The sequence below is a fragment of the Aricia agestis genome, chromosome 14 (assembly GCF_905147365.1).
Source record: "Aricia agestis chromosome 14, ilAriAges1.1, whole genome shotgun sequence".
Lineage (NCBI taxonomy): Eukaryota > Metazoa > Arthropoda > Insecta > Lepidoptera > Lycaenidae > Aricia > Aricia agestis.
The window spans coordinates 2122499-2141702 of NC_056419.1; the positions used below are offsets into that span (position 1 = coordinate 2122499).

Sequence of the window (19204 nt, forward strand, 5' to 3'; positions counted from 1 at the left end):
ATTTTGCACACTTATAGTTTATATGGTGAAGAAGTGCATCGATCTAATATTATTTTGAAATTATGCTTTTATCATAAGTACATTTTTTTAACAAATAAAACATTACACACACTACAACACACACACATGAGAAATGACAGATTTTTGAGTGACAAGCAAGCCTATACATACGAATTATACTCTTTTTATTTATGGTTGAAGTCTGTTGACAACAATTTGACAAATTGAAAATGGATTATAGTTTTTTTTAATGAATCTTAGGCCGGTATAAATAGTACTCAAGATGCGTCTCGGTCTCAAGACACGGTTCAGGCTCTGTGATTGGTTGGCTGTCAAAATTTGGACCAATCACAGAGCCGAACCGCGTCTTGAGACCGGGTCGCATCTTAAGTACTGACTATTTATACCGGCCTTAGATACTATTAGACAATGCTTACACGACCAGTCTGAGATCAGGTAGGTAAGTCCCAGAGACAAGAGTTGAATTTTTTTTTATAGTCAATGTTTTTTTACAAAATATAGGCAGGTAGTAGTCCTAATGTCGTTGAAATTAAGGTCGAATTTCGACCATTGGGCGATCTCTAGTTCTTATTACAAGCTGAACTTTTTTGTTTAGGTGTATCATGTAATAAGATTATTAAAAAAAAAAAACATCCAAATTAAGGGTCTTTACAACGCGACGCGTCGAGATGCTGCTTTGTGATGCAGCAATGATGCGTCAAACCTCGATAAAAATGAGCATAGTAAGAATATAGGGTAGCATCATAGCGAGACGTTGCAATACCTTCAAGCAAAAGGCATCGTCGCGTCGCGTTTTGTACGTATGCAGCTCTAGTATTCACGTCTTCCTTAAAATAAGCTACTATTTATTTTAACCATGGGTATAAGAAATAGAAACAAAACATAATTTCAGGATTTTATTATAAAAATAATTCAAATATTTACACATGCGTGTCTTATAATTAAAATAAAATCTAGCTAGAAGCTATTGTTGAACGTTGTAACAGGACTTAAGATTGTGTAGTAGGAGAATAGAAACATATCAAAGATGACCAAATAAAAAAAGGTAGGACATAGTTTTGCAACTAGTCAGTGAGGATAGTTTATAATACTACGTCTTATGTCGGCACTACATACAGGCGAACGCGTTGGTCGGTGCGCCGGCCCAATGTGTAGAACGGGCGTTCGCGCGTTGGCGGTAGGTATTTCGCCTGTTCTACACATTGGGCCAGCGCGCCGGCCAACGCGTTCGCCTATATGTAGTACCGACTTTACGCAGTTACGCACACACATGTAACATAACTACGCCTTACCTCGTAAGGCGAGCTGTCTTGGTGTGTTGTATGTGTTACATTTTTTATTTGGTCTAAGATTGGGCATTGTACAAAATCGGCCAAGTTACCACTTGACAAGTTCAAAAAGTTTGCGTTTGCATCAATGCATCAAAATATTACATAAACAAAGAGTGACCGCAATGAATGCAGACTTGGTTGAACTATGTCTATACCATAAGTATATATTAAGTCTATGTTCTATACTATACACTTTTTTTCTCTCCGAAGGCAGGTCATTGCAGCGGTGACGTCACTGCTGAGGATCTACTATGGACTCTTATACACATGTGTGTGAGCCCACGATTATACAGCGCTTTAAAGCGATTTCCATCGCATGCCTTGTCGAGTAATAACTTTTTCGATATTACATCAAATTCTTTATAACAGACGCATCAAATCATGCGGTACCTAATAGAATATCACTTTTCATAGGTATCTAATGCCTATAATCTTTTTGAACATTTTAAGGTGTCCTTTTCCTAGGTAAACTATTTTAGCAGCTTATTTACTTAACAAAGTTGATTTTTTACACATGAAAGGCGTTTGGCCTAACTTGTATTAAAATTGCGTCGATTAATTTAAATATTGTTTCATCGAGATAAGCTTAGGACGACTAGGTACACATTTGAGATTGATCGTTTCGATCCATCGAAAACGATTTTCCGCCTTTAGAATCCAAAATTCATGGAATTCTTTTGTTTCTTTTCTTTATAGGTTCACAGTTTATTACGGTCTATATCCATTTTGTTTCAATTTAACAATTTTAAAATTACTTACTTATGAAAAGAATAAAATTTAAAGCAATCGCCTACTTTAATGAGAAGAATAATAGAAAATTTAATTTTTTATTGTTCTATTCGTGGTATTATTAAAACCCTATTAAAGTGTTAAAGTAAGCAATTATTATTATTAAGGCGTGGTCACTATCTAAGTTGCAAAAATAGAATCATTTTGATTCTCGTAGATTGAAAAAAGTATAAAGCCCGCTCTTCATGTTGGCCATGGCCCATGATGGAAAATCATGATGGAAAATGCACAATCGATCGTCGACGTAGACCAATGGCGAATTAAAGAATATGCCCCATTACTGTAGATACATGGGCCAACATGCAGAGATCACTTAACATTCCTTTGTTTAAAGCAAATATACTTAGTTTTAAAAAAAACTATTTTCTACGTTGCACAGAATTTGTTTTAAAATTGGAACGTCTACTTCGTAATTAATGAATGAGATCTGTACAGATAGCGAGTGAGTATTTTAGCAAGGTTGTTTTTTTTGGTTTGTCACAGGATTTCTTGTAATTTTAATAGGTTTAAGAAAATATTGGCTACTCCATTTATTTATGACAAAGTATTTAAATTTCTTGTATTGAGATTCAAGAAAATATATCCAGGAAGACCTTAATAGTTATTTGGTCTCTACCAAAACTTCTATATTATCGCTTGAAGTTTTAATATTAATTGCAAAGATTAGTAAAATTCATATGATGAAAACGGTTTTCAAGTATTTCGAGATTAAATGACTTTGAAAAAATATAAACTTTGCATGTTTAATGTCTGGTTCCTTCAAGGTTTTTTACGGAAGTTTATCCATTCAGTAAGGTTGTTATTGACGGTCAAACGAGCCAATCCAACGCGTTGTTGAATGAATAAACTACCATAAAAAACTCAATAAACGACCATACTTCATCTATAAATCTTGACAAAATAATAGACAGCGTTCTTACAATAATTAAATCTATTTTCGTTGGCATCCGGAGTAACTTATTATTTAATTTAACAATATTATTTTATTGCTGAATTAATACTTATGAACTACTGAGAGGGGTGGCCAGCTTTTCTTCACTTTATTGTACTTAATTATTATACGCCATAGCAGGGCCGGTTTTAGTACTACCAGCGCCCTAGGCGAGATTTCTTCGGCACCCAGGGTGCTGGGCGGTCGCCCAGCGTCGTCTGCCCCTAACGCCGTCACTGCGCCATAGAAAGGATTACTTTCTACGCCAGAATAGACCAAGTGACAGTACTGAAAAGTATCGCATCGCTTATACATAATAAGCGATGCGATACTTTTTGATGCGATGCGATACTTATTACTAGACGTGGGAGAGCCATGATTCGGCACGAATGGGCCGGCTCGACCGGATAAATACCACGTTCTCACAGAAAACCGGCGTGAAACGGCGCTTGCGCTGTGTTTCGCCGAGGGAGTGAGTTTACCGGAGGCCCATCCCCTACCCTATTCCCTTTCCTACCCTCCCCTATCCCTTCACTTCCCTACCCTCCCCTATTCCCTCTTAAAAGGCCGGCAACGCACATGCAGCTCTTCTGATGCTGCGAGTGTCCATGGGCGACGGTAGTTGCTTTCCATCAGGTGACCCGTTTGCTCGTTTGCCCCCTTATTACATAAAAAAAATACTAGTAACATATTATACCTACTGCAGGGTGCAACAAAAATTAGTGATAATACTGTAGGGTCCGTATAGAGTTAACTATGAATGCGCTGAAAGAATGACTTTCTTTTAATTTTGTATGAGCAAATTCATGACGCTGCACTGGGGCGCTTGCTTCTCCAATAGGAATAAAAATTTGACCAACCCAACTAAAGTTTAAAAAGTTGACCAACCCTGAACATGATCACAATTTGGTGATATAGTAAAATATATTTCTAAGCAGTGAATCGTGCAAGCAATTGAAAATTTTAAGCAAGTAACTAGAATAGACCTAGATTTTCACCAAAATCGAATTTGTAATGACTTAAAACTTAAAAGCAATATATACTTAAATATTGTACCTTTTGAAGTTAAAAGTCCTTAGGTACAGCAAGTCCTTAGGAATAGCAAGTTGTTTGTATTTGTAGGCACTTGAAATTTATAGTAAAACCACGCTACCAACGGCCTTCGGAAATCATTGTTACTCTAACATCACAAGTAAGTAAGTAAAATATTTAGGAAATGGGCATTGTCCAAAAAAAATCACATGTAAGTACTTTTTATATTATTTTTCGTTAAAATAAGGTTGAAATTCATTGGCTAGTTTTTTCTCAATAAATTTTTAAAGTTTCGCTCTGACGTCATCACCGGCGGCCAATTGACCTCTCACCTCTGCAGTATGTTTTAAATTTCCTTTCAATCTTATTTATAATGGCTGGTTCGTCAAATGCACGTTCTCATTATGTGAAAGCTGATACAAGAAGCTTACCAAAAGTTCGAAACGTAATGTTGGTCGAATTTATTGCTAATTTAACGCCATTGAAGGTCAAACTAAGGTTAAACATATTTGTTCAAAAATATAAGTAACTAATGGGTATTTTTTTCGTTTATATACAGAAAAACAATCACTGACCATATTCCTCGAAATGTTTTTGTAATGAGCAAAATTAAAAAAAATGGACAATCCCCATTACAACATAAAGTTAGTCGGTTTGGTTTTCTGTTGGTCATCCAAATTCTAAAATTTTCAAGTAGGGTGTTGCTGATCAAATATTAAAATCTGTTCTGATTGTGATATGTATGTTGATATGTTTGATGGAACTAAGCTCTCTTTGTTACTGCTAGATTATGTTTTGGTGTTTACCTACCGTGTTTTTGGAAAACATTAAAACATATTTGGACTTTGGATTCGTATTCTGACTCCGATATTAAAGGTGGCTTATTAAGGTTTACTAAAAGTACATAAATGCTATACCTAGAGCATTTACCAGAATATTATGTTATCTTTCAAGTGCCTACACATCCAAAATTTTGGCAGTTCTCCATATTTCGTTGTATTCAGAGAATCATTACAACAAATACACATAACTCACATAATTCCATAAGATGACACGTGCATATTATCTTAAAATGGCAGCATTATCTATTAGGCGAGATTCCCTCCAAATCTAAACAGCAAGCCACCAATCGCGCATTGTACTTAGTACTAAAACGGTGCTCCCATTACCCTTAATTATATTTACAAGGCCAAGCCTGATCCTGCTTCAAAGTCCATCCTTTACATTCCAAATTAGCCCATCAGGACATACTTGCTCACAGGACATTGTAGACATAACATTCAGGTCATTCTTGCTCTAATGGCTTGAAGACGTGACTTGTTTCATCTTTTGCAGACCCAATACTCTTGGGTTTACACGTACAGGCCAAACACGCTCATACTGACAACAACCGGTATTAAAGGCTATACTGGCTTGAAGATGCCACTCGTATCCTATCTCTTATCTAGACCATACATGCTTTCCATACAAGCCACAGTTGGCTCACAAACAACGATCATTAACGGCTATACTGGCTCAAAGCCATCTTTCGCCCATTTGGATACTCCAAAAGGGCCCGATCCCGCTACTAGAAAGTCTGTATAGGCCTATACAGTCCAGTATACCCGCACAGTCTGGCCCGCAGAGCCGTGATCAGCATGGCCGCTCCCGATAGGTCGTCCAACAGGTTCGCACACTCGCAGACCAAAAGATACATCTTGTCACCGTGAGCAGCGACTGATTTGTGTAGTGCTATCTTCCTCATGCCTACGGAGTGAGGGAGATGGCGATACAGCATCCGCGCTCCCGTCCAGTACAGCCAGTTGCGTTCGAATCGCTCGCCGTCGTCACCTTCGAACACCTGGAAGTGGAAAATTTTGGTGCTTTAGGGTAAATAGTAGTGGGTCATATGCATTTGAATTTGACCAGTGAGGATTGCCATTTGGTTCCTAAGTCGATTTATCCAAGTTCTTGTTTGAACTAACGGCTATCACAGAAAGAGTCTTTTTCAGATCTGTTCTATTATTTCGCAATTATCTTTCTTCTGTAACTATCTTTATTTGTACTTGTTAAGCCTGCAGGCTTGTAAGCATATCGTTTCTATCCTCTACAGTTCCCTTACCATGTAGCTATATTTGACATTCTAGATACAGAAAACTTACCTTATAAACACTAATGATAAAACCGGTGGTGGGTGTGTGCGATTTCTTTGGTCCCCCAGCTAGATCGTTGAAGGGCGGGCGACAGATCATAGCCACCTCGCTGTACAGGTCTAGGGTGTGAGCTGCCGAGTACCTAAAGATCACAAGTCCAGGGTAAATAAATTACCATACCTATATAAGTATTTAGGGATGTGTTTGCGATTATAGGAGTACTTAGTGATGAATGCCGAGGTTAGTCGAATACGAGGTGTTGACACTCCGCCTTTTGCTGTTTTCATTTTGAATTACGAACAGACGGACGGACGCATGTTAATAACAAGACTGCACTGAATTGTCTGTTATAACTAGTATTCTTGGATCCCAAATCCCAATGAGCTTCTAACTTAAAAAAATTGAAGCAACTTTGTCTGCTAGTTTGCAATGCCACGCAATAGACAGTCGAATGATAACTACTAACATAGAAGAAAGAAGTGAACAATACCTGATAGTCTTCGGGTCGAATTTGGTCAACGAAGCACTCCTCATGTTGTTGTAGAACGAGAGAGGATCTGTTTGAGTCGTGTTAATCACGTAGTACGATATAAAGGGGAACTCAGCGTTCTTTTCCATGTTCGCCAACAGCATTCCTCCAACCGCTGTATTTGCGTGTGCTACATCATTCAAGAGTTCTCCTGCGGCAGTTTTCTGCTTAAATAAGGGTTTGGCAAGCGGAGATTCGAGAATAGGCTCTATGGGTTCTAAGGGGCTCATGAGATGCGCTAGAATACAAAGTTTCGGGTCTGCCACCTCGAGGATGCTAAGTGAGTTCTGAGTTTTGGTCGCTACACCCTTCTCCGGCGTTGGAGGTGGCACTGGGAGCTGGAATTAAAATAAGCAAAAGTTAGAAACTATACCGAATACGTATGAATATGGTATGGACTATGTTGCTTAAGTCATTATAAAGCGCTCATTAAAATAGGACCACTAATTCAGGCGCTACTGTGAAAAAAGTTTCACAGTATTGCCTGAATTAGCTACTGGTCCTATAACAGGTTATAGGTACGTAATGTACAGTATGTGTTAAGTTAAAACAGTGGCACATCCATATTTAGATTTTCCGCGACAGCCTCATTTTGGTAAGTGGAAACAAATTTATTGACAGCTACATATTTTGGGTCGATATCGAAAGAAGTGTATGAAATTACAACAGCTTTTATTTGTTTGTGCTTGTCAAATAAGCACAAAATGCCAAAAATCTGTGGGATAAGGTTTATCCCACTGATTTTCACGTCTGACAGCAGACTTCCCTATTTACTATAATATATCCACCGGAACTGTGTCCCAAGACAGATTTAGCTTGTCCCTCGGGCACCCCTGAGATAATATAAGAGTTTTAATAGTTGGTTACCACAGCAGTAGATCCTGGCGACACAGGAGTTGCAGTGGTGGTTACAATGTGTGGTGGGCCAATTGCTTTAAAAATAAATTACCCACCGGAACCCCATCAGGTAGGAACCGTCCCAACGCGTGCGCCGGTATGACGAAGCAGTCCCGCTCGAGCGTGGCCAGCGAGACGGGCTCCGTGCGGCGGCGCTCGTTCGTCGGCGGCCGCTCCCATCGCAGCAGGGAGACGGAGGGTTCCCGAGTCACCAGCGGCTGTGGCGGCTCCGATTCGGGGCCGCTGCCGCCACCCAGCACGGGGCCGCATCGTTCTGGAACATTCGATGAAGGTTTGTTACAATGTGATAAGTGATTTACAGATGTGAGCCGGACATCTTCCTAGAATATTCGATTACTTTTTAGGATGTGATTTACCGTGATCTATATATACAGATGTGGCGCATCGCTCTGGAATGTTCGATTGCTGCGAAATGTTGTTAGAACGGTTTTGCACGATGATGATTACGTACAGAGATTCTCGAATAACGTAGGAAAGTGAGGTACCCAAAGCGTCATATTAAATTAGTAACTTCATTATACCTATAGTAATTAGAAGGTCTAGTGCGGACCGTTTTTTCATGGGTTGCTGAAAGAACCAGCACGAAAGAGCTGAAAGCCGTGTAACGTGTTGCACGGAATGTGGTTTCGAGAGCCATTAGAATTTCTTCATTTGCCAGACATTGCAGCAATCCTATCGGATCCTATGGGCATAAGCAATAAATAAACAAACAAATAAACAAATCTTTATTTCGCTTAGAGAAACTTACACGCTAATCTTACACAAACTGATCTCCACTAGGATTTCCTGTGTCGTGAAGACCAGTCTCTTCCATCATGCACATAAATACTAGTAAACGATATTAAATTACTTATTTTAACCAGCACTAGTAGTTTAGTAAGCACATTCAAAGCGACGCGGCAACGTAATAAGGAAATGTGGCTTCGGTGTAAAACGATATTACATTATATTTTAATAAAGTACGCCATTAAGATTCAGCCAAAATCGCAGATACGCCACGTTCGCGTCAAGGGCGCGTTATCGAGCCCCTCAATGTCTGAATATTTCGGGACTTTCCCCAATTTTACAACAAAATATTCGGTTTTTCAAGTTCGTCGTGCTGTGGCTTGTGACAGACTGTTCGATAAATATTAATACTGTAATGTACTGTATGTAATGTATGTAGATATTGTATATAAAGTTGAAGCGTCATTTAATGTTAGTTGGATTTTTTAGCAACAGAAGTACTGTATCAAATTGTAATTTTAGTTTATTTGCCGTCGAATTTATGTTTTATCTTCTATGTCTTATAGTATTTACATTATATTTATTAAAATTTACTGATAATAAGTACTTACACATTAACAATACTAGCTATTTGACCGAGCTTTGCTAGATATTCGAAAAATCACGAATAAAATGCCATTTTCTAAAAATGATTCCTAGCTAGATCGATTTATCGCTCCCGAAACCCCTTATATGTATACCTACTAAATTTCATGAAAATCGTTGGAGCCGATTCCGAGATTCCAATTATAATATATATACTTAATTACTTATATATATATACAAAAATTGCTCATTTAAATATATTATAATAAGATATCTAATAAAATCAGCGAAAAATAAATACTATACCTACAAGTCTAAAATGACATATTATATTAAAAGTTTATGATAAAAGAAATATAAGACCATATATTTTCGTCTACAATTCGGTTATTAAAATTTACTAATAAAACTAAAACATTGTACTTAATAATAAAATCAGACAAAAACACTATGCATTATGAGCCATTATGCTAGTCTTGATAGGAGTCACTTACTTATATTAGAAGTTTATGATAAAGGAAATAAAAGAAATATTTTATTCTACAATCCTTATAAGTAGGGCGAAAGACTAGGTACAGTAAGATAAAACTATAAAACTATTTCCCCTGATATCCAATTCCTGAAACCTTTTCACTTTTCCTCTAACATCGGACGAGATTCCTTTAAAGATAGCCGTTACAGTTTCTCTAGTTTTAGAACTTTTAGAGACAAAATATAATTGTAAGTTTTTCTTACGTTAGTTGTTGAAATTAGAAGTATCTAATAAATGTAAAAATTTAATGAGGTATGTTTTGGGTTGATTCAAGTTAAAACCTATAAACTATAAAAATGATATTGCCTAAGTCACTTTCTCAAGGCCCTAGAACCTAAGCTATAAGACATTCATATAGTTATAAGCTATTATACAAGCTATAATATAGTAGATACTAAGCTATAAGATATACAACATTGATGAGGCTTTCCAGTGCAGGGCTTTCAAGCTTCAAAAAGCTTAAATTATTATATAAAATGGGGGGCGGCAAAATTGACTTATTCCTCTTACTCTTCCAACGTAGCCATTAGCCATCCACCACCCAACTTTGAGAATTTTGCCTTGCAACGACTTCAGGTTGGACGGTGAAAAATATATTTACTTATTAAGTAGTTTAATACATATTTCCCCCATCATCCCCAACAAAACTAGTCTATGGTTTTCTGTATGTAAAGGTCGGTGAAAATTATCTTTTTTTTATAACCTTTCATCTGATGGAAAGCAACTACCGTCGCCCATGGATACTCGCAACATTAGAAGAGCTGCAGGTGCGTTGCCGGCCTTTTAAGAGGGAATGCGCTCACTTCTTGAATGTTTGCTGGTCTGGTGGTCCGGAAATACTAGTGATGAAAGTTAATTCCAGAGTTTTACAGTGCGCGGCACAGTCACTCTGGAATCTATCTGTCTAATCTGATCTTTGGGCAGATCAGGACCTGTCTAGTAGAGATTGATAGCTTTCATGTTTCTTATCAATCACTGGCTCGTATCCGCGTTAATTTCCTCACCTCATAACAGGCATGTTATTATTGTGTGTTTGTCGTTCCTGACTAGCTGCCAACATGCAACAGCGTTATACCTGTCTCTCTCGCACGTACACTCGCAAACAGAAGTCACGACGTCATTATTATGTAAATAAACGCTGTTTTTTTTTCGTTCATAGTTAATAGTTTTTTTATTTGCTGTTTAGGTACTATCAGGGAAATTTATTTATAGGCAGGTGGTGGACCTATGTAAGTTGATCGAGCTATGTTAAAGCAGCAGCTGAGCCGAAAAATCGCGATTCAGGACTAACATTGACTTACTCGTAACAATTATACATGACCAAATACGTAGCTGTGCCATATCTTTCTATGAATCATTTTTCTGAACGTACAATGCACCATCAAAGAAATTTATTCATAGGCAGCTGGCGGACCTACGTCATTTGGTCGGATCATGTCAACTTAATGTAAGTCATCATCTGTTGGCAGTGTTTGACACAACGCGACCAATAAACGTAGGTCCTCCACCTGCCCAGGATTTTTTTCTATGAAATAAACGAGCAAACGGGTCCCTGATGGAAAGCAACTTCCGTCGCCCATGGACACTCGCAGCATCAGAAGAGCTGCAGGTGCGTTGCCGGCTTTTTAAGAGGGAATAGGGAAGGGTAGGGAAGGGAATAGGGTAGGGGATTGGGCCTCCGGTAAACTCACTCACTCGGCGAAAGGCGCAAGCGCTGTTTCACGCCGGTTTTCTGTGAGCTTTCTTCGATGGTTCATAATAGTTTTATCATAGGAATATTATTCGGTAAGCAATTTATCACAGTTGAATGTTGATAGTGGTCATATTTTTCGTGACTTAAACAACATGATAACAAACTGACATGCCATTTGAATACATAATATTATATGCCTTCAAATGTGATTAGAATATGAATAATTTATTCAAACACGACCTGTTTACGAATTAGATTTCTGACAAGAGGTAGACACATTCTACAAAAGTATTATTATGTTTCTACTACTTTAGAACAAATAGTTACAGTATACATATAATAAAGCTTTCCAGTTTCCAGTGCAAGGCTTTCAAGCTACAAAAAGCTTAAATATACTTTTACATACTATAGCTACAAGTTATAACTTATACATACAATACAGATAACCTATCTTACCGACGACGACACGACGACACGTTTCTCAAACTTTACATATATAGTTCAACAATTTAAAAAATATAAGTATATTAATATTAATACAGAAATAATAAAATTAAGACAGAATTGTGTTACCAGAAAAAGAACTGAAACACTTATGACGACGATTGTACACAAACCATAACAAACGCTTTTAGCTGTAGGGGTCAGTTCACACAGAATCAACGCAATAGTGCTTGCAGCTGCTGGCTTGTACTATTATCTATTCTGTGCTGCTGGTACATTAACTCTTGCATTTAACTCCGTTACGCTAAAATTAGTTCGTCGTGCAGAAACCGTACGTTTTTCGGCAAAAACTATCTTGTGTCTTTTCCCGTCTCTCAAAATATTTCCATAACAAATTTCGTCTCAATCAGTTCAACCGTTTAAGCGTGAAGAGGAAACAGAGAGGTAGACACTCACTCTTTTGCATTTACAATAATATGAGTAAGGGAGATCGCAGACGTCACACTTTTTGTGTGATCGAGACTGCGGCTTACATACAGTCACACATAAAGTGTGACGTCTGTGATCTCCCTACGAATTCTCTATGAAAGTGCGTCCCGTGTGAATTGACCCAAAGAAGATTCAAAGCAAACCTTAGTCGGCGTAGAGCAGCAGAAGCGGCAAAGTAGCATGGAACTTGTCTTACTTTGCGAGTTACCTGTGTCGTTGTATTGCGCGCTCGCTCGCGGAGCCGAGAAGAACAGATGGGTCCTGTAGTGGTGTTCTTCCATGTATTGTCTGTCCCTTCTCTTCGCATTCCGCCCCGCGCCCAAAGCCCCCTTCGCCTTCCCCCCACTAGTATTTCCCGAAACTGTCTTTTCAGTTGTGAAGTTCTTTCGAAACATCAGATTCATGTTGGAAGCGTGCCACTGGCTGTCCCGCTCGCACTAATTACCTAAGTGTACTATTCTTGTCGCATGCAGGTCACGGTTAAAACGAGATAATCGGTTTTTGGTATTTATTCATAAGTAGGCGAATACTGACGGTTTTTTGTTAAAATTGTTCATGATTATACGAAAATTGGTAAAATTTTTACCTTCTCTACATACATTCTCTATAAAAAAACTGTTAAAATATAAAAGTCAACTGCCTTAAATCTGTCTGGAAAAGCCACAAGTCAAAAAAAAATTTGTGAAACTATTGTTATAAAATAAAGAAATCATAATAAGTAGCTCGACATAAGTGTAGAAATGTAAGTGAACTGTATTACTGTGTACTTACGTATTGTTAATTTGCGTATGTTTATTATTAAATTTAATTACTACCATGTGTGATATTCTAGTAATCCTTTATTTTCCTATTTTTTTAAGCGGCCCTTTTTGTGGGACTTCTAAGTTATTTTCCTATTTAGTAGGCAGAGCTTTTAAGGTTAAAGCTATTGTCTAGTTTCTAAACAAACTTCTAGATGTCGCTAGTTGTTACAAAAAAGGTAAAAGCTTAATATAACTTTCATGCCTGTAGTTTCTACTTATTAAGGTTATTTGTTAGCCGTTTCGTTAGCCAACAGAAAGCTGTAAATTGTAATGAAAAGACAAACTCCATAAAAAAAAGTCAGAAACTGTGCATTAAGGGTGGGTTGCACCAACTTACTTTATCTGTAACTTTAACTATAACTTTAACTACAATGCAAAATGTCAAATCTTTGGTTTAAGTCAAAGATGGACGCCATATTTAACCATAACCATAGAGCTCGACAAGGTTTTAAATGCACGTGGCGAAAAAAGGAACTAATGCTGTAATCATACAAAAACGCAATTTTTGACATTTCTCCTTTACCAGCAGCGCCCCCGCCCACGTTCATTTAAAGCCTTGTCGGACCAGCAACGTCTTCTGTCAAAATCTGTGGTCAAAGTTAAGGTTAAAGTTAAATTAGCCTTAACTATAACCATAACTTTAACTTTAACCACGCCTCTGGTGCAACCCACCCTAATTTGTCATCAAGACCACAGATTAATAAATAGTTACTATGTACGTCGAGACATCGTAATGACTAATGTATTGAAATTAACTAAGCTTATCGAAATAAAACAAAAGACATCGTAATCTTCGGTACATTAAGTTTGTGCTGCTGATGTTTTCTTACTTAGCTCTAGTCATAATGTGATAATGTGACGTTGAAACGCAAATAAAAAATAGTAAAGGAGTAAGGACCATAGAAGAAGAAGAACTATAGTCCAAACCAAGGCAAGTAAAAAATTTAAAATACTAAGTACTAACTATAAAAGTAGTTATTCAAATTACTACTAGGTAAGTATAGATATGAAATAAAAAATAACTCTTATTACACATACTTTCGTACTCAGAGTGGAACATTATAAAATGTAATGTTATTAATTTAAAATTTTGAGATACCTAAGCCTCTTAAACTATTAATTATTATCTTCATTAAATTGAAGGTTAATCATAATAATTTAATATATTTGAGTGGGACAGACAATAATAGGACATACACTACACACGTTGAGCCAGGATGGAAGACTGTAATAGCCAACTTCACAATCATGGTGGTAATCATGATTGTTAAGTTGGGTATAATATGTTGTTACTTGGTATATATTTCTACAATTTAAATAAGTGGGAAGTTGCAACCTCCTTTAATTCTTTTAGAATAAAAACTACAATAAATAAGCATGTTCTGTACCTACGATTAAACTTATTCTCTGAAACATTTTATGCTGAGTTATCCAAGATTCTCGGAATACTTTGAAAACACTTTCCTTTGACTTGGACTTCAAAGGAAATCGACGGCATGTTGGTTTGAACATGTTATTTTAATTATAACATTGTTATTTTTAAACTGACGAAAAAACCTAAGAATCATAAGAGGTTCCCGACCAAACGATAAAAATACATTTTATCTTTATAGAAATTTTTCTAGTCTCGCTAAAACTCGAGAATGGTTGAACCGTTTCGGCTTAATAGTCTTGAAATATTCGTCTAGTGGCAGTTTGTACGGTGAAAAAATAATATTTTAGGAAGGAAGTACTACGAAGTTCATCGGGTTATCTAATATCTAGTTTTTTTTTGTTTGTGTGTTTCTGATACTTGTATAGTGTGGTATTTTTAAATTTAAATGTACAGAACTTTCTGTAATGTCCAGATTACTGAATAAACGTTTATTTATTTATATTTTAGTAATATTACATTAACTTTATATTGTATTTATTGCATTAAACTAATTAGCTACCTACTATGCAAACGTCCTTCGCAAGATTTTAAAATCGTAAAAAAATTGGTCCTCCATAACCCTTACCATAAACATAACGGTTACTGTTCCAATTTTTTTTAATTTGAATGTGGATACAATACGTTTTGTACTTTACAAGACATAAAACTCCAAGCCCGAAGGAGAAGCGAAACTTTTGTAATATCTTAAAAATGTTTTTTATTTCGTGTATAAATGTCCCGAGCAAGCATAAACGTAAATTACGTTCGAGAGTGTAGTGAGGTGGAAAATGTGTCGATATTTGGACAGGCGCGGTCGCAGCCTGAAATTTTGGGGGGGGGGGGTCACTCAGTAGTCACTACACTATTTTTTTTATCTGCGCCCTCGGACGGATCTGGGTTTACAGCAGCTGTCTAGGTCGGACGAAGTGGTGGTTAGACCTCCATTATTATTATTTAGCAAGATTTTGAGATTTTTCAATTTTACCTTAGATTTTGGCGGGGGTCATGTCCCCTGTGACCCCCCCTTCGGACCGCGCCTGTATTTGGAATATCGATAACTTAAATTGATTAGTATTTATTTGAATTTAATCGAGATTTCAACAGAAGGGCCGTGGCAGGGGTGCTTTCTACTAATTAAGATCCCTATGAGCCTAAAGAAAGTTACATTTTATGTATGCAATTATGTTTTGCGTAGCATTGGTTTTAAACTTGTTAAGTAGAATAAAAAAATGCTAAACTTTTTTGCAACAATAGTTAGCTTTTTAATCTGCAGGATTATTAACATAATATTTTTCTTTACAGTCCCAGTTCACAGAATACTTGCAATAAGTTTATGTATCTCAGGTATAAATTCTTACAGTAAAAATATCGAATCTTAAGAATGGATGTTTTTATTGTTTAAACAATTTATCGATATTAATTTAGAAAAAATGAGAACATCACTCGAGGTAGCGTGTAATAGACGATGACCACAACTAACGATAAACTCGGAAAGTCTCGCTTCATATATTTTTACACACATCGGATATACACACTCTGTGTGGACATTGTGCCAAGTGTTTTACAAAAAACTTATTTTTAGTTTTGGAATTTTACTATCTTTATCTTTTCATTTATATATAGTGTGAATATATTTCTTACGATTCAAGCCAGCGGAATAAGGACACTCCTTATGTAACTTTTCTATGACAGCAACTTTATAAAAAAAAATTGCTTTTCATACAAGAGTTTGTTTTGTGGAATCTCGAAATGAAATAAATATGTCTATATTTGTCCTATATTCTTTAATTATTATAATTTAGATAGCAAAAAATATAAAAAATAAAAAAATATATTAAGGGATTTTTTGCTTTAATCAAATTTTAAAACAGAATTCAAGAAAATATACTTACGTATAATGTAGAATAAATAGATTGAATACTTTTTATTCAAAACAGGTATCATTAATACACTTTTTGAAAGTCGTAGAAAGAACGAAGAGTAGAACGAACGTAGACGTAGAGTTAACCCACGGCCTATAATCTTCATACAAAAAAAACATGATGTACTAAGCGACGCCATATTGAAAATTTCCAGGCGATACTGACAGTTGCCCCTCCCCCCGCTCACCCGCACCCCTACGCAATGTGACGTGTGACGTGTCTGTACTCTGTGCTGCTGCCAGCCGCCGCCATTACTGTTATTTGAAAACTTTAATTAGAAGAATCAAAGAAGAATGCTAACGCATCTGTTGTGTCGATCGAGTGAAGTGTGAACTCTTCCTCTCCACCTTAACTGTAATATTCTGCTTTACTCCTCACACTGAGAGAATACCTCAATCCTCATACGCGTTGTGTGTATTGTTGTTTGTTGTGTATTGTGTGTATTTGGAATTTTTTTCCGAACTGGACGCTATTATTTATTTTAATTAGTGTTGTGTACGTAATTGTAACAGCAAGCGCAAGGAACGAACATGATAATCTAAACAGAGATGAAACATGATAATCTAAACAGATCTTCTATTCACAATTTGTTTGTATGTCAAAAATTTCTAAAAATAATTAAAAATAAAACACTAAATAAATAAAACATTTCTTTCATTTAAAACCTTGGGTGTAATGCGTTTCAAATGAGAATAGGAACGAAAAAGTGGGAAATCAGTTATTTTAATAGTGTGGCTACTAGTCACAGATTAATTAGTATTATTATAAAATATAAAAAAATATATCAATTGTAACCTCATTTCTACTAGTACTTTTTAACCGACATCCAAAAAGGAGGAGGTTCTATGTTCGACTGGGGTTTTTTTTTTTTGACAACCTAAATTAGGTACCAGTAGTCACACCACACCATCACACTAGCAAGGGCAAAAAAAAAAACTATTAATGTCAGTATCGCTCGGAAATCGTAACACTTGCACCAAATGTTAGACAGATGGCAGTCTGATACGTAGTATCCCTAAGTAGTCTGTGAGTTAACCTCAACACACTCGCCCACGGACATATTATTGCTACGAAATATCATAATCTTTTCTCCAAATGGTTTCGAGGGCTTTTATTACTATTACAAGCCCTTAAGGTGATTACAATCTCTCCGCCCTTGACATATAACAAACATCACGTTGGAGTAATTTGATCAAATTGGCTTGCTCAAACTTTTTGTCAAATCGCTGTTACTGTGTAGAGAAGTGGAAAGAAAAGATATGTCTTTTCCCACAGTTTTGCCACGTAAATTCATACTTTCGTACAAATCTTATATCTTTAAACGAGCAATTCTTGTATATATTAATTATATAATAGGAATCTCGGAATCGGCTCCAACGATTTTCATGAAATTTAGTATACATATAGGGGGTTTCGGGGGCTATAAATCGATCTAGCTAGGAATCATTTTAAGAAAATGTCATTTTGTTCGTGTTTTATCGAATACCGAGCAAAACTCGGTCAAATAGCTAGTATTATTGATGCAAAAATGTGTCCGTCTGCTTGTTACCTCTTTACTCCCAAACCGTTGAACCGATTTTGCTGAAATTAGGTACGGATATACTTTAAGTCCAGGAAAAGAACATAGGATACTATTATCCCGGATATTGGATATAACGTAGATTCCAGTGGGATAAACAAATTTTGACGCAACAAAGTTGCGAGCGTCATGCACTGTACCGTAAATAACAATCCTTGCAAATTCTATTATGAGATTTAAATTTTTCGAAATTACATTTATAGCACGGCTCGCGTACTCATTTCCTATTATATAATAGTTTGGTTTTTTAAAGAAAAAATTGACTTTTTTACAACAATCTTCTTGTGTATTCTGAACCATGCGTTATCCATTTTCAATTTGCGTGCTAACCGTTGCTTATTAACATGAAAAAATAATGCTTTGATTAATTAAACCGTAAATGTACGCACGCCACGGGGTGGGGTTCAATGTAATTATCTATGAATCGCTACTATTATCATGTGTATTATGTGATTTAATATATTACTTAAAATAATATTTAAATTTTACTTTAAAGTGAAAAATAAAACAGAATTAAACAGCCAGTAAGGGCCCTAGCGCACTACCACTTTTTGTTGCGTAGCAAACGCGCGATAAAATCCATTAACATCTTCAGACGTTAAATTTTTACAATTTTACCATCTAATGAAGTGAATATTAACAAACAAAACATAAGAAGTTACTAATAACAAATAGAAGAAGCCTAAAGCACAGTAAATCAAGTAGTACTTATAATTAGATAGACTTGTGATTTACCTAGAAATAGACTCGAAACATTATACCATTAAGAATAACATCCCTTAATTAACGACTATATTAATCAAGTGAAGCTAAATTATAATAATTATTATAGTTACTGTATTGTAGTAATGAAATTGCTTCTGAATAATTGGAATATGTTAGGTTGTCAGGCCAATAATATTATATTCGTACTTTGTAGACTACTAAAATATGTAGTATATATGCGATATAATTTTCTTAATTATTCGTGTTTTTAAATGGGATTCTCCAGTTTTCTACGTATTATATAAATGCATTACGATTTCAAGTCAAATAAAATAGTAAAGACAAATTCTACGAACTAAAGACTAAGGACATGTTTCACCACTTCCTGATAAAGTGCCAGATAGGCTATCCACGACTTATTTGACAGATTCTCCAATCTCCATACTTTATCTGTCAAGTTAAGTTGTGGTTATCATATTGCTCAGTAGCGTATGCGCTAAAACACTCACTCGCGGTACTTATTGTAAAATATAGAGAAAACTGAACTTTTATTATCAAACAGTTAATAAACTATACTAAGGGCCTGTTTCACCACTTCCTGATAAGTGACGAATAAGCTATCCACCAAT

General features: G+C 36.2%; 1 protein-coding gene and 1 long non-coding RNA gene across 3 annotated transcripts; one reads left to right on the top strand and one right to left on the bottom strand.

The window, feature by feature from the left end:
• The first annotated feature begins 1341 nt into the window (after nucleotides 1–1341).
• LOC121733898 lies at nucleotides 1342–13100 on the top strand. The gene is made up of 3 exons (XR_006036627.1): nucleotides 1342–1427; nucleotides 12875–12884; nucleotides 13089–13100. It is a non-coding gene; the product is annotated as an uncharacterized LOC121733898 (long non-coding RNA).
• On the bottom strand, nucleotides 4694–12612 carry LOC121733895. Of its 2 annotated transcripts, none has more exons than XM_042124297.1 (5): nucleotides 12349–12612; nucleotides 7719–7936; nucleotides 6727–7103; nucleotides 6246–6378; nucleotides 4694–5944 (listed from the first exon to the last, which is right to left on the bottom strand). In XM_042124297.1, exons 1-5 carry the CDS (start codon nucleotides 12554–12556, stop codon nucleotides 5672–5674), a joined length of 1209 nt encoding a protein of 402 aa, XP_041980231.1. In that variant the 5' UTR covers nucleotides 12557–12612; the 3' UTR covers nucleotides 4694–5671. The 2 variants fall into 2 exon arrangements, with proteins under 2 accessions (XP_041980231.1, XP_041980232.1); XM_042124298.1 differs by having other exon boundaries at nucleotides 12361–12606.
• Nucleotides 13101–19204: the final 6104 nt, after the last annotated feature.

Excerpts from the sequence above, each read along its gene's own strand:
- LOC121733895 (XM_042124297.1), bottom strand. The coding sequence starts at position 12,556 with ATGAATCTGATGTTTCGAAAGAACTTCACAACTGAAAAGACAGTTTCG. Across the intron at positions 7,104-7,718 it reads TCCTACCTGATGGGGTTCCG|CTCCCAGTGCCACCTCCAAC; the intron begins GTGGGTAATTTA and ends TTTTAATTCCAG. Across the intron at positions 5,945-6,245 it reads TTATCATTAGTGTTTATAAG|GTGTTCGAAGGTGACGACGG; the intron begins GTAAGTTTTCTG and ends TTCCACTTCCAG.